Genomic DNA, 13,751 nt, shown 5'->3' with positions numbered 1-13,751 from the left:
AGTGGGGGGTCCCAAAAGGACAAATTAGAGTTAATCCCCTTAGGGAAATTCAAAAGTGTTAGGTAGGCTCTGCTATTTCCTAGCAGTAAAGGTTCATCCATACCATGACTGATTATTTATTGGAGTTTGTGCTCTGTCATCTGATTTAGGCACTAGCATTGTGGGCTATTAAGCTATGTCACTTCCATCACAGTACATACACTACAAAGATACCTATCATTTTTAATGGGCATAATGGAAACTCTCCTTGGTACCAGGTAGCTTCAAGAAGTTCCTGAGAAAATTCCATCATCTTTTCATTTCATTTTCCTCACTACCTTTGGGAATATGTGTATTTGTTCACTGAGGTGGTATTACTGTCACTGCACGATGCTATTAACATTTTGTTTCATGAGGTAAAGGTAGCAACTGAATAGCAGATATATACAACGATAATAAAAGGTTCTTACCTGTAATACAAATTTCTGATCTATGTATTTTTTGGCAATGCTGGGTTGGAATTCTTGGCTTTCCAAAAATCGTATGAAAAATTCATATACAAGCTGAAACCAAGAGATCAGAGTTAAATTCAAAAGCTGACTCGCTGAGAATAGTCTTAGTAATCATGAAAAGCCTAAACAGCAAAAGTGTCATCAGGGCTTCAGAAAACTGGATTCTCACATCAACCTACAAGCCAAACTATCCTCTCTTGGGGTTTACATTCCTTTATGTTTTTTAACTTTGTGTTGAAATCAGAAAGCTAGTTAGACAAAACAATAAAAATTCCCCATAATCTCACCATTCTAAGATAACCACTGTTAACACCTCCACATTTTCCTTAGACTCATACAACATACCAGTGTACTATAAAATTCCTTCACATGATTTTTTAAAACATTTTATTAGGGGCTCATACAACTCTTATCACAATCCATACATATACATACATCAATTGTATAAAGTACATCTGTACATTCTTTGCCCTAATCATTTTCAAAGCATCTGCTCTCCACTTAAGCCCTGTGCATCAGGTCCTCTTTTTTTTTCCCCCTCTCTCCCCGCTCCCCCCTCCCTCATGAGACCTTGATAATTTATAGATTGTTATTTTGTCCTATCTTACCCTATCCAGAGTCTCCCTTTCCCCCCCTTCTCTGCCGTCCGTTTCCCAGCCTTCCCATGATTTTTGCAAACTTTCATCATTTAAACAACATATTAATGTTTTATGTCCATAAAGTCTAAACCATCAGCAGCCATGTGTTCACGATACATAATTCATAATGCATAACTGTATTATTCATAATTTTCTTTAAAACCAATTTCCTTTGGATATTTAACTTGCTTCTAATTTATTTTTATATCAAATGATTTTGCAATATGCATTATATACTGCTTCAGTGTGCACTTGTTCCATTAGTTCATGAGAACATATTTCTAAACGTGAAACTGCTAGGTCAAAAGACATCTACCCAGGCTTGATCAAGGGCAATGTAACCGAGAGCAATTACTGAAACCCACATAAAGGCTGAATATGATAGTGAGACAAAAGGAAAGTAAAATAGAGGAAAGAACTAGGAGGCAAAGGGCATTTATAGAGGTCTAAATACAGGCATGTACTTATGTAAATAAAGTTTTATATGACGATGGGGAAATAGATCTATATATATGAATATTTATAGGTTTAGTAATAAGATAGCAGCAGATGGACATTGGGCCTCAACTCAAGTACTCCCTCAATTCAAGAACACTTCGTTCAAATAATCCGGCATTCTGGGATGCTCACCTTCCCAAACAACCGCTAAAGACAAAATGGGTGCATAAGCAAATGTGGTGAAGAAAGCTGATGGTGCCTGGCTATCAAAAGATATAGCATCTGGGGTCTTAAAGGCGTTTAGATAAACAAGCAGCCATCTAACTGAGAAGCAACAAAGCCCACATGAAGGAACCACACCAGCCTGTGTGATCATGAAGTGTCGATGGGATCAGGTGTCAGACATCAAAGACCCAGAACAAAAAAATCCTATCATTGTGAATGAAGTGGAGGCAACTGGACATCTCTTACAGAAAGGTCTTGGGGATGAGACAAGTCAGTCAGGGTGCAGTATAGCTCCGATGAAACATACAACTTTTTTTAGTTCTTAATGTTTCTTCCCCCCTACTAACATGACCCCAATTCTACCTTACAAATCTAGCAAAACCAGAGCATGTACACGGGTAAAGATAAGAGCTGAAACACAGGGAATCCAGGACAGATAAACCCCTCAGGACTAATATGGAGAGTAGCCATAGCCACACCAGGAGGGGAAGGGGAGGTGCGGGGAGAAAGGGGGAACCAATCACAATAATCTACCTATAATCCACCTCAGAGGGATGGACAACAGAAAAATGGGTAAAGAGAGACATCGGTCAGTGTAACACATGAATAAATAATATTAATTTATAAATTATCAAGGGTTCATGAGGGAGGGAGGAAGGAAAGGGAGGAGGAGGATGAGGAGCTGATACCAAGGGCTCAAGTAGAAAGAAAATGTTTTGAAAATGATGATGGCAACAAAAGTAAAAATGTGCATGACACAATAGATGGGTGGATGGATTGTGATAAGAGTTGTACAAGCCCCCAGTAAAATGACTTATTTTTTTAAAAAAAGATATTTACCCATTTCAAATTTTTGATACACGCCATCTCTCATAGAAAATTTATGGTTATTTACACTCTTCCTAGCAATCTATGATGGTGTAGCACTACAGTCTCACCTTTTATTAAAGAGTAATAAAATGGGTAACTTCAAAGAACTCTTCCGATAAACACTGAGGGATCATGGTTTATGCTCTCACACAGGGTCTACAATATTGGAAGGAGCCCGAGTGGCACAGTGGTTAAGTGCTCAGCTGTGACCTGAAAGGTTGGTGGCTCACATCCACTGGCCACTACTCAGGAGAAAGATGCAGCAGTCTGCTTCCATAACAATGACAGCCTTGGGAGCTCTAGGGCAGTTTTCCTTTTTGCCATATAGGGGTCACTATTGAAGTGACCTACTATTGTATTCTGTTCTGTTGGGTCAAACTCCACAGCAATGGGTTTGGTTTTGGGTTCTTCTGGGGTTTTTTTGGTTTTGCTTTTCAAATTTGTGCCTTGTTACCTAACATAATTCACTGGCAAACTAGGTAATTCTGGCTCACAGCATTATGCATATTTTTAGACACTGACACATCGAATTAGAAAAATTACAGCTTAGAAAAACAGTCTTTAAAACCAAATCCAATTTTGTATTTTATTAAAAAGTCAAATCCTTTGGGAGATATCAAGCTGAAGGTAACAAAACTTATCCAAAATTTTAATTCTAAATTTTGTTTTAAAATCTCTAATTCAATTAAAATGAAAAATCTGGTTTGAATGGTTAAAATCTCATCATCTGAGATCCCTTTTGATACACGTTGAGTTGATCTGGTTTTTAATATTTTCTGGGGTTTTTCTCTCAAATTGGGGTTTCTCTCTGTTGCTAGGTCTGTGCTGCTAGCCTTCGTGACTCTCTGCTGTGTATTTTGCTGTCCACGAAGCCCAGGATAGGTGACTGGAGACAAAAACAAAATGAGGGTTCCTGGCAGGTATTGCAGGGAGGGGTGATGTTAATGGGAGCTGCTGTCAAGGAGTACAAGAAGGAAGAAATGTTTGAAACTGATTGCCGTAGTGACTGTACAACACTTCTTGGTGTGACTGAACTATTGAATGGTATGATATCTGGCAAAATGGTTTGAAATAAAATAACTAAATAAAAAAATAAAACCTCTAATTCACCAATAAAAAATATTGTCCATTGTTTTTCTTATTCATTTTTGACAAAACATCTTTCAACTGCCCAAGTTAGAGGTGATCTTTTAAGTAAAAGTGCTCTTTTAGGAATAAGTAGCTACATTAGCTTGTACCTCAAAACAACCAGACAAGTGTTTTTCTATAAAAATCGATCACACTTGGGAATGCAACATATGTGATTTAATGTACAATTTCTATGTTATAACATCACATACTGAAAAAGGGGTATTCAAGGCTCATGATTTCATGGAATTAATCTGTACTACTACTTCAAAGACATTCTGACTTTTTTTTCATTGTAATAGAAGGAAAACTAAGTAAAAAAAGACCATTATTCAAATTTTTTCGGGAAAACTGAATGCCAAGGAAGAAAGTGAAGAATTTTACAATCTAAAAATTGATCAAACCTGTAATCAAGATAAATTAATCATTACTGATAAATGGAACGAGAAAGTTGGGAAAAAATAAAAGTGGGAAAAATGATCGAAACAACTCTGAAAATCGCACGACAGAATGTTGCAAGACCAATGATTTTATTCACTATACCCGTGGACACCTTGCAGGATGAATTCAAACCAGAATCAAATTGACTATATCGAAAGAGGTGATGGAGAAACTCAATATCACCAGTCAAAACCAGCAAGGAATCATTAGCTGCTCAGATCCAAGTTTAAGCTGAAGCTGAATAAAATTAAAACAAGTCCATGAGAGCCAAAATTCAGCCATCAGAATATCCTGCTTGAATCTGGAAATCATCACAAGAAAGCGACTTGACACACTGAACATTAACGACCAAAGATGAGACATGCTTGGCATCAAGGACATCACGCACACAGAAAGCTAACACCAAGAAAAAGATGAGAGAGAACAGACAAAACTGGATGTCAGAAGAGATTGTGAAACTTGTTCTTGATCAGAGAGTAGTTAAAACATAGGGAAGATATGATTAAGTAAATGAGCTGAACAGAAGATTTCAAATGGTGACTTGAGAGGGCAAAGTATTACAGTGAAAAATGCATAAAGATCTGGAGTTGAAAAGTCAAATGAAAGAACACACTTTACATTTCTCAAACTGAAAGAACTTAAAAATTGTAATAATAATGCCTAAAGTTGTAACATAGATGGATTCTATGGGGAAAATATTGAATTGTACAAGAAGCACACACACACAAAATTGGTTGACATTCAATCACTTCAGGAAGTAGCATATGACAAAGAACTGATGATACTAAAGGAAGAATCATGGAAAGCATTGGGGGTCAAAAACCTCCATGAACAAAGAGAATAACAATTGAGGTATGTCAACAAACAGATGAAATGCTAGAAACACTCACTTGTCTAGGTTAAGAAATTTGGGGGGAGATAGATAGAAAAGAAATTTGGAAGACAGCTAATCCATTACTGAACAGATCCACATTATGTTCCATTTCAAAGAAAGGTTACCCATCAGAATGCCAAAATTATTGAGCAGTATCATTAATGTAACATGCAAGTAAAATTTTGCTAAAGGAAATTAAAAAATGGCTGCAGTAGTATGTAGGCAAGGAATTGCCAGAAATTCAGCCCGGATTCAGAAAGGGACATGGAACACAGGGCATTGCTGATGCCAGATGATCTTGGATGAAAATAGAAAATAGCAGAGAGATGTTTATGTGTGTTTTTATTAACTAAACAAAGGCATCCGACTGTGTGGACCATAATACATTATGCATAATATTACAAAGAATGGGAATTCCAGAATACTGTGTTCACGTAGAATAGAACCTGTACAAGTATCAAGAGCCAATTGTTCAAACACAATATTGCATTGTTTAAAATCAGGAAAAGTGTACTTCAGAGCTGTGTCCTCTGGATATAACAAAGTTGTAGCTGTACTTATTCAATCTGTATGTTGGGCAAATAATTCCAAGAAGCTGGAGCATCTGGAGCATCATTAACAGCCTGCGATAAGCAGATGACACAACCTTGTTTGCTTACAGTGAAAAGGACTTGGAGTACTTGTGAATGAAGATCAAAGAACAAGGCCTTCAATATGGAATATGCTTCAACAAAAGCAAAACAAAAATCCTCAACATCCCAAAATGAGAATCCTAACTTGATCGATGCATAACACAGCAGGATAAATGAATAAACAATTAAGGCTGTCAAATTTTTTCATTTTATTTGGATCTACACTCAACACCCATGGAAACAACAGTCAAGAATTCTAATGATGTACTGCATTGGGCAAATGAAAAGATTTCTTTCAAGTGTTCAAAACAAACATGTCACTCAGAGACTGATGTGCTCCTGAACCAAGCCATAAAATTTCAGTCCACTTATGTTAAAGGTGCAACAAATAAGCAAGATTGAAGAATTACTGATGCCGTTGAATATTGGAAGCAAGTCCTGGAGCTATAGTGCGTTGCATATTGGGCTATGAGCCACTAGCTCAACAGTCCAAACTCACCAGTCCTTCCTGAGCAGAAAGATGAGGCTCTCCACTATTTGAGAGAGTTACAGTCTCAGAAAACCAAAGGGGCAGTTCTACTCTGTCCTACAGGGCTGTTGTAAAGTCAACTTGACTCGACTGGCAGTGAGTTTGGTTTCTTACTTATGGTGTTGACGAAGAATATGGAAGGGACCATGGAGGCCCTGAAGAAGGCCAGCCAGTGCTCCTGAGAAGCAAGGGTGAAGGACTTTGAGACATGCAGTCAAAGAGCCAGTCCATGAAATGGAGGTCATGCTCATAGAGTATGAGGGCATCGAGAAAGAAGACCCTCCAGGAGATGAGCTGCCACATGACTGCTACAGCGGGTTCGAGCTCGGCACAGGATGGAGGCAGTTTTCATTCAACTGTGCAAAGAATTGCTATGCATCAAAACCAACTTAACACCAACTAACAATTAGCAAAAAGACAGATAAAAGATCATATAGAGACCCTTTGATATAATTGAATTACAAAGCTATTGATTTAATACGCCCTTTTCATTTATTTTATTAAATGCCATGACTTGTCATAGCATGTGATTTTGTGTAGGCCACAAACTGAAATCAGAGAAGAGATGTACAGGAACAATCAGGTTGGCAATGAGTCTAGCCCAGATCCTAACAACTACATCTCACGACAACTTTGTTGTTCTCCATACTCTCAAATATTTGGTAATAAACACTTTGCTTTGGGAATGTGTTAGACAGGGCTCTCTAGAGAGACAAAAAGAGATTGCTAATAACTATATATATAGTTATATATATATATATAGATATAGATATAAAAAACAAAAAATGAAGTTAAATTATATATAGATAGATATATAATACAAGAAATGAACAGTTAAATTATAAAGCAGTACAAATGGCTAAGTGAACTCACTCTCATGAGAGAGTTCTGAGACACTAGAAGTCCTTCAAGTCTTGAGGGCCACAGGTAGTCCTCTGTGAAGAGATTCAGGCTATCCCGGCACAGGCAGCAAACAGCAAGGCAGATCACCAACAGTCAGCCAGGTCACCAACAGTCAGTCCCCAGCTCAAGAGATGTAAATTCCAATTGTGTGGTGAAGCAGGTCTTAAAAGGATTTCAAATTACAGACACACATTCCACAGGTTAGGTGTCCCACAGATAGTGTAGCTTGCCAATTGAGGCACAGAACAAGCAAGGCAGGCGCACACTGGTCCGATGATCAAACACCGAGAGACAAGAAAGACGAGGCTCACCAAGCCATTTATCTCTCTTGTCCTTCAATTAATCCCACATGTGTTTATTGGCCAGGCTGGCACAATAAACTAAATCTCAGGGAAATACTGTCTAGAAGAAGAAAAACTGCGAATGATGAAGATAAGAAAAAGTTTTTAAAAATAAATAAATAAAATTAGAATTTAATGAATGATCAATTCATCATAAAAACAGAAAAAGCATACTTAAGTTTTCAAAGAATGTTGTAGTCAGGATAAAAATATTAATGAAATGCAAAGGTGACTACTTTGTGAAGTGAGAATGCATAAAAGAAAATTTGAGAAAGTCAAAAGATTAGATTAAAAACTTCTTTAAAGGAGTAATAGTTAAGGTACCAGAACATCTACTGATCTGACCCTGAGCATACTGTCTATATTCTGACAGTGGGATCCCATTGCTGATTAGTATTAATAAACTGACTATATGCTCCTCCCCATAAATTGAAGAAGGGATTAGGCAGATTATGGGCTAGAAACAGACTCAACTGTTAACCAGTTAACTGTTAACCTATTTTAGAAAACAGTTTGTGATTTCCGAACTAAATTGTATAGATTATAAACTCACTACCCACAATTGCGTTGGTTTTAAAGTTTCAGATGAAATAATGATTAATGTTACTGCAATGGTGATAATACAAATCCAGAGTATTTTTTGGTGGCGGGATTCAGTTTGATAGATGCAGAAATTAGTTTTGTCCTGTATTTTATAGTCATTAAATATAGGGTAGACTAACTTAAAAATTGACTTAAATTTTATTTTACTTCAGGGGAACTTGATATGCTTTGGTGATCGTTATTTGGAATATTCCAAACCAGGTAGAAAAAAAAAGACCAGTTAAAACTTTCAAGCCCTTTCTCCTCCGGTTAATGAATAATACTATACAGGACTTTGCTGAGCAGTTTGAAGTTTCTCCCAGACTAATCTACAGTTCTCTGAACTGGTATTTTGTGATAAGAGTAAGACATCATAAGAAGCTCATGTCATCCAAGTCAGTAAGGGAAGACACACACACACACACACACACACACACACACACACACACGACTTGTGCCCCAAATATCAAATCATTGTACAAATTTCTTGGATTGCAAGGGATATGTTTAGCACCTATAAAAAAATCTGAGATAGTAAATCCGTGTTTTAAATTTTTTTAAATTCCTTAAATTTAAATTCTTACCCAATCTTAGTACAGGCAGCAAAGAACACATATACATAAGTACAACATGTCTGGCTAAGATGAGAAAACAAAGCCCACCCCTAAAGCTCTCCCCAGAACTATGGGAAAGAGCCCACTTATGTATCTACAGCAGCCTTGTGCTGCCATGATGGGACAGCCAAAGTTGCAAACTGATGTCAGAAATTCTGAAGTGGGGAGGGAAACAAGAGAAGCACCTTTCTGATATCTCTAGGCCTATTTCCCTTGCAGCAGTTTCGTGCTTTTCAGTCAACTGGTCACTGCGAGCACACTTCTATAAAGATACGGGGCTTCTGCCTAAGGGGGAAGATGTGTAAGGTTATTGGTCATAATGCCTCTGCGAACATTCTGACTCAACGGAAAGGTGTTTTTGGAGTTCATTACATTTGGATTTCCTTGTTTGGGGGAAATTCTGCTCTTGAGAGAAGACAGCCAAAAAGTAAAAAAGATGTTGGAAAAGGAGCAGTCTCCAAACATAAATAAGAGGGTAAGTCAAAAAGTATTGTTGCAAAATCACGGAAACCTTTATTAACCAAAAATGTCAGAATGTGAGGCTACAGCGCTCAGCCTATCCCTGCACGTAGCTCTCTAGCCCTTTGGCTGGCAGCGTTTCTGTCTCACTAACCCTGCCCTGCTTCACACCACGTCAAAACTGAACAGTGGCATCCATCCTCCAAGGAACCAAAACCGGGGTTCTCTTAAGTGCCCTTTTGAATCTGGAGAACAAAAATGGTTGGCGGGACAAAATCAGGGTTACCGGTGGAGCGCATGAGGCTTCCGAGCAGAATCCTCATAGGACAGCCCTTGCTGGCCCCTAAGAAGGAGGCGGCGCACGGTTGGAATGGAAACGAATCCCTCAATGCAACTTTCCTGACCTTTCTCTTACTACTACACTTGTCGGTTTTCTCAAGTCTTCGTCCTTAGAAAGCCCCATGATTGTCCTGTGTGCTTCATTCTGAGCTTGAATGTCACTGACAGAACCTCCGAGCAGCCAGTTTTCATTGGACTTTTGTTTTTTGAAGAACTCTAACAAATCAAGCGTATGACTGAATGTCTACGCAACCACCCATTGATAGCAATGAAGTGTTCAGACACGTGTTACTTGGAATAAACCTGTGTGTGTCTATGAACAGAAACTCTAGATGCAAGAATTCTAGGCAATCATGCCATGGAGATAAGCTTCGTGCTGAGAAAGGAGCTGGGCGATAGCCCGCATCCTTCGTGATACGTAAAGGGCTGAACTGGACAACATGCCTTCTTGCTGCAGGACGATAAAATTAACCTTCAGGCAGGTTTCTCTCAAAGTGTTGCTTTTCCTTGAGAAAGAAATAGCTGTTGCCATTTGCTTTTGCCCTTCCAGGTTAAAGGCAACACATGTAGAGCAGCCTCAAGAGTCTCCAGGGTCGCTTCTGCTAAGAATGAGATGTGTACTCTGTGACCTAATCACACCCCACTCACAACAATTGGACACGCCCACATCTGGTCTGAGGCTCCAGGGGGCCAGCTGGCTGCTTGCTCTGCGACAGGGGAGGAGACACACAATGGATGGCATGCCAACTTACGGTTTCACGCATGTGGCACCTTCATGATCAAGGATAAGAACCACGAAACGAAATCTCCAGCTGTCCACTGATACACTTTCATATGGTTTCTTAGTGAATAAAAAGGTCTTAATAGAATTCCCACACCAATCACCTAATGAGCTAAGGGCTTTTTCTTTAATTACACACATAAATGGTCGTTCAAAGTACCTGTAAGTGTGGCCACGACGCCTCGAGGGTAGGTTCATCTTCTTCTGGGTCAAATTCATTGCTGTCGCTAGGAGGGAGCGTTCTGAATATATTGCAAGAGACCTAAAAGTAAACAAGCAGCAGCGTTAGCTGGAAACACTTTCTGAGTGTTATGCAAGGTGGTTGGAGCCAGCTGATGGGAAGCAGGTAACAGTGTACAGGGAGCTGAGCTCCTCCAAACTGTATCAGGACCTTTCTAGAGGGCCTGTGGCCAGGACCACCTCCACGCAAAGTTCTAGAACCTTTGTCCTTTTCTAGCACTACTACTCCTGCTTACCGGCCACCCCTACTGCAGTTCCCTGTGACTTTACATTGCCCATTACCAGTCAAGTATGCTTCTTAATTAACAGATTTACACTAAGATATAAGTAACTGCTAATGGGCTTCACATACTTCCCCTCTCAGGGTTCTTTCACAAGGTGCAAATTAACTGTTGAACTAATAGAATTTAAGACAATACACACTCAAATTGTATCGGGAAAGGTATCTCAGAACCTTTCTAACATCTTTATAAAGTTATCTAGTCTGTTCTCAGTTGCTTTATGAAACAGTAACGATTGATGCCCAGCATAAGACACACCTACCCATTACACAAATGTCTACAAAGGGGACAGTCCATTTTATTTTTAAAATCATTTTACTGGGGGCTCAAATAATTCTTATCACAATCCATACATACATCAATTGTGTCGAGCACATTTGTACATTTCATCGTCCTAATCATTCTCAAAACATTTGCTCTCCACTTAAGACCCTGGCATCATCTCATTTTCCCCCTCCCTCCCCGCCACCCCTCATGAACCCTTGATAATTTATAAATTATCAATATTTTGTCATGTCTTACTATGTCTGACATCTCCCTTAACCCACTTTTCTGTTGCTCATCCCCCAAGGAGGAGGTTATATGGAGCTCCCCGTAATCTGTTCCCCCTTTACACCCTACCCTCCCTCTACTCTCCGCACATCGCCACTCTTAGCACCGGTCCTGAAGGAATCATCTGTCCTGGATTCCCTGTGTTTCCAATTCCTATTTCCAGTTCTAGTTTCTAGCCAGATTTGTAAGGTAGAATTGGGATTATGATAGTGGGGGGGCGGGGGGAGAGGGGAGGAAGTGGAAGCATTTAGGAAGTAGAGGAAAGTTGTGTTTTATCATTGCTACACTGCACCAATTGGCTCATCTCTTCCCCACGACCCTTCTGTAAGGGGATGTCCTGTTGCCTACAGATGGGCTTTGGGTCTCCACTCCGCATTCCCCCTCATTAACAATGATATGATTTTTTTGTTCTTTAATGCTTGATCCCTTCAACACTTTATGATCACATAGGCTGGTGTGCTTCTTCCATGTGGGCTTTGTTGCTTCTGATGACCGCTTGTTTACCTTCAAGCCTTTAAGACTCCATATGCTTTATCTTTTGATAGCAGGGAACCATCAGCTTTCTTCACCACATTTGCTTATGCACCCACTTTGTCTTTAGTAGTTGTGTCGGAAAGGTGAGCATCATAGAATGCCAATTTAAGAAAGTATTCTTGCATTGAGGGAGTACATGAGCGGAGTCCCAGCATCCTTCTGCTACCTTAATATTAAACCTATAAATATATGCACATAGATCTATTTCCCATCCTCATACATAAATACACTTAGATGTGTACATGTCTTAATCTAGACTTCTATTAATGCCCTGCTTCCTAGCTCTTTCCTCTATTTCCTTTGAACTTTCCTCCTGTTCCACTATCATGCTCGGTCCCAACCAGGGTTTCAGCAATTCCTCTTGGTTACAATACCCTTCATCATGCCCTACCAGGCCTTCCACACCCTTCTCACCACCAATTTGGATCATTTGTTGTTCCCTTGTCCCTGTGTTTGTTAACACCACTACCTTTCCCCCCACCTCCTCCTCTCCCGTGTCCCCCTGGAACTGCCAGTCCTGGTGTTTTTTCCTCCAGATTGTTCATCCAGCCTATCTTTATTTAGAGAGACCTGCAGAAATAATAGCATGCACAAAAACAAGACAGAGCAAAAGCAAGTAATCAAAGAAAACAATACACCAATGACAAAAATAACAACAACAAGAAAGAAAAGCTTGTAGTTAGTTCAAGGATTGTTTGTTGGCCTTTAGAAGTGTTTTCCGGTCGAGTCTGATGGGACGCCAAGCAGTGGCCCCAAAGTCTATTTTTTGTATTCCATGGGGACTTACTTCATTGCTCTGGTCCCCTTGCTGTTCTGTTGCACACCACTAGTGTTGTGCCTCGGTGTGGTGGGATCAGATTGGGCGGGATTCCCATACTGTGTCTCCAGTGTGGGGGCAGCCCATTATCATAGACAATTTAAATGTTGGAGGTATTTTTTGTTTTTAAAGACAAACTCATGGCCATTGACTTGATTTTGACTCACTGAGAAACCATAAGACTGAAGAGAGCCACCCTTTGAGTTTTCCAGGCTGTGTATTTTTTGGAAGCAGAAACTCTCATTTTTCTCCCAAGGAGCAGCTGGTGGGTTCAAACCCCTGACATTGCTATTTGTAACCCAACACATAACCTCTCTACCACCAGCTTGTTCAAGAAAGGCCATACTTCACAACTATTGCGGCAGGGCAACACAAAGCTGATAATTCATTTTACTACTCTGCTACTTCCTGACATTTCCAATGTTTTCTTTAATGCGATGCTCTTATTAATGCTCATGTTACTATTCTCGGGGTTCCTTTTCAACTTTCTATCCCTTGTCATATTTACTCAGCTATCCGCTCCTAATGATGTGCACGCGCACACACGCACACACACACCTGCAGACTTAACAATAAAGCAAAGTAGAAAAGCATAAGGTAAGAAGAACCAGAGAGAAAGAAAAGCCTTTACAAGACTTTCTACATAATTCAGAAAATTCTGAGCTGGAATAGACTGCTCTGAGAGGTGATGGGGGAAGTTCCTATTATATGCACACAGTAATCAGGGCACTGGGAAAATAGTAGTGAATAAAGTGGATACAAATGCCTTGTCCTCAGAGGAAAGTAAAAGGAAATAGAGGAAAGAACTAGTAGGCAAGGGGCATTTATAGGGACCTAATTACAGGCATGTACATATGTAAATATATTTCATATGACAATGGGGAAATAGATCTATGTGCATATATTTATAGGTTTAGTATTAAAGTAGCAGATGGACATTAAACCTCCACTCAAGTACTCCCTCGATGCAAGAACACTTCATTCATATAACCCGGCATTCTGTGATGCTCACCTTCCCAACACGATTGCTGAAGACAAAATG

At 39.5% G+C, this 13,751-nt stretch overlaps 1 protein-coding gene across 4 annotated transcripts in view; it reads right to left on the bottom strand.

Annotated features, from left to right (window-relative positions):
• The window catches only part of PPP2R5E (protein phosphatase 2 regulatory subunit B'epsilon), a 172,107-nt gene that overhangs the window by 47,521 nt on the left and 110,835 nt on the right, over window positions 1-13,751 (bottom strand). For 3 of the 4 annotated variants that reach the window (XM_075531953.1, XM_075531955.1, XM_075531954.1), the window contains exons 4-5: window positions 10,446-10,547; window positions 450-542 (exon numbers count right to left, since the gene is read on the bottom strand). In XM_075531953.1, coding sequence (XP_075388068.1) covers window positions 450-542; window positions 10,446-10,547 — 195 coding nt within the window. The remainder of the gene's footprint in view (window positions 1-449; window positions 543-10,445; window positions 10,548-13,751) is intronic. The other variant, XM_075531956.1, reaches the window with a different exon arrangement.

This window comes from Tenrec ecaudatus, chromosome 14 (assembly GCF_050624435.1).
Source record: "Tenrec ecaudatus isolate mTenEca1 chromosome 14, mTenEca1.hap1, whole genome shotgun sequence".
In the NCBI taxonomy this organism is placed as follows: Eukaryota; Metazoa; Chordata; class Mammalia; order Afrosoricida; family Tenrecidae; genus Tenrec; species Tenrec ecaudatus.
The sequence above is the reverse complement of the archived record's forward strand: the minus strand, read 5'-3'. Positions and strand labels throughout refer to the sequence as shown.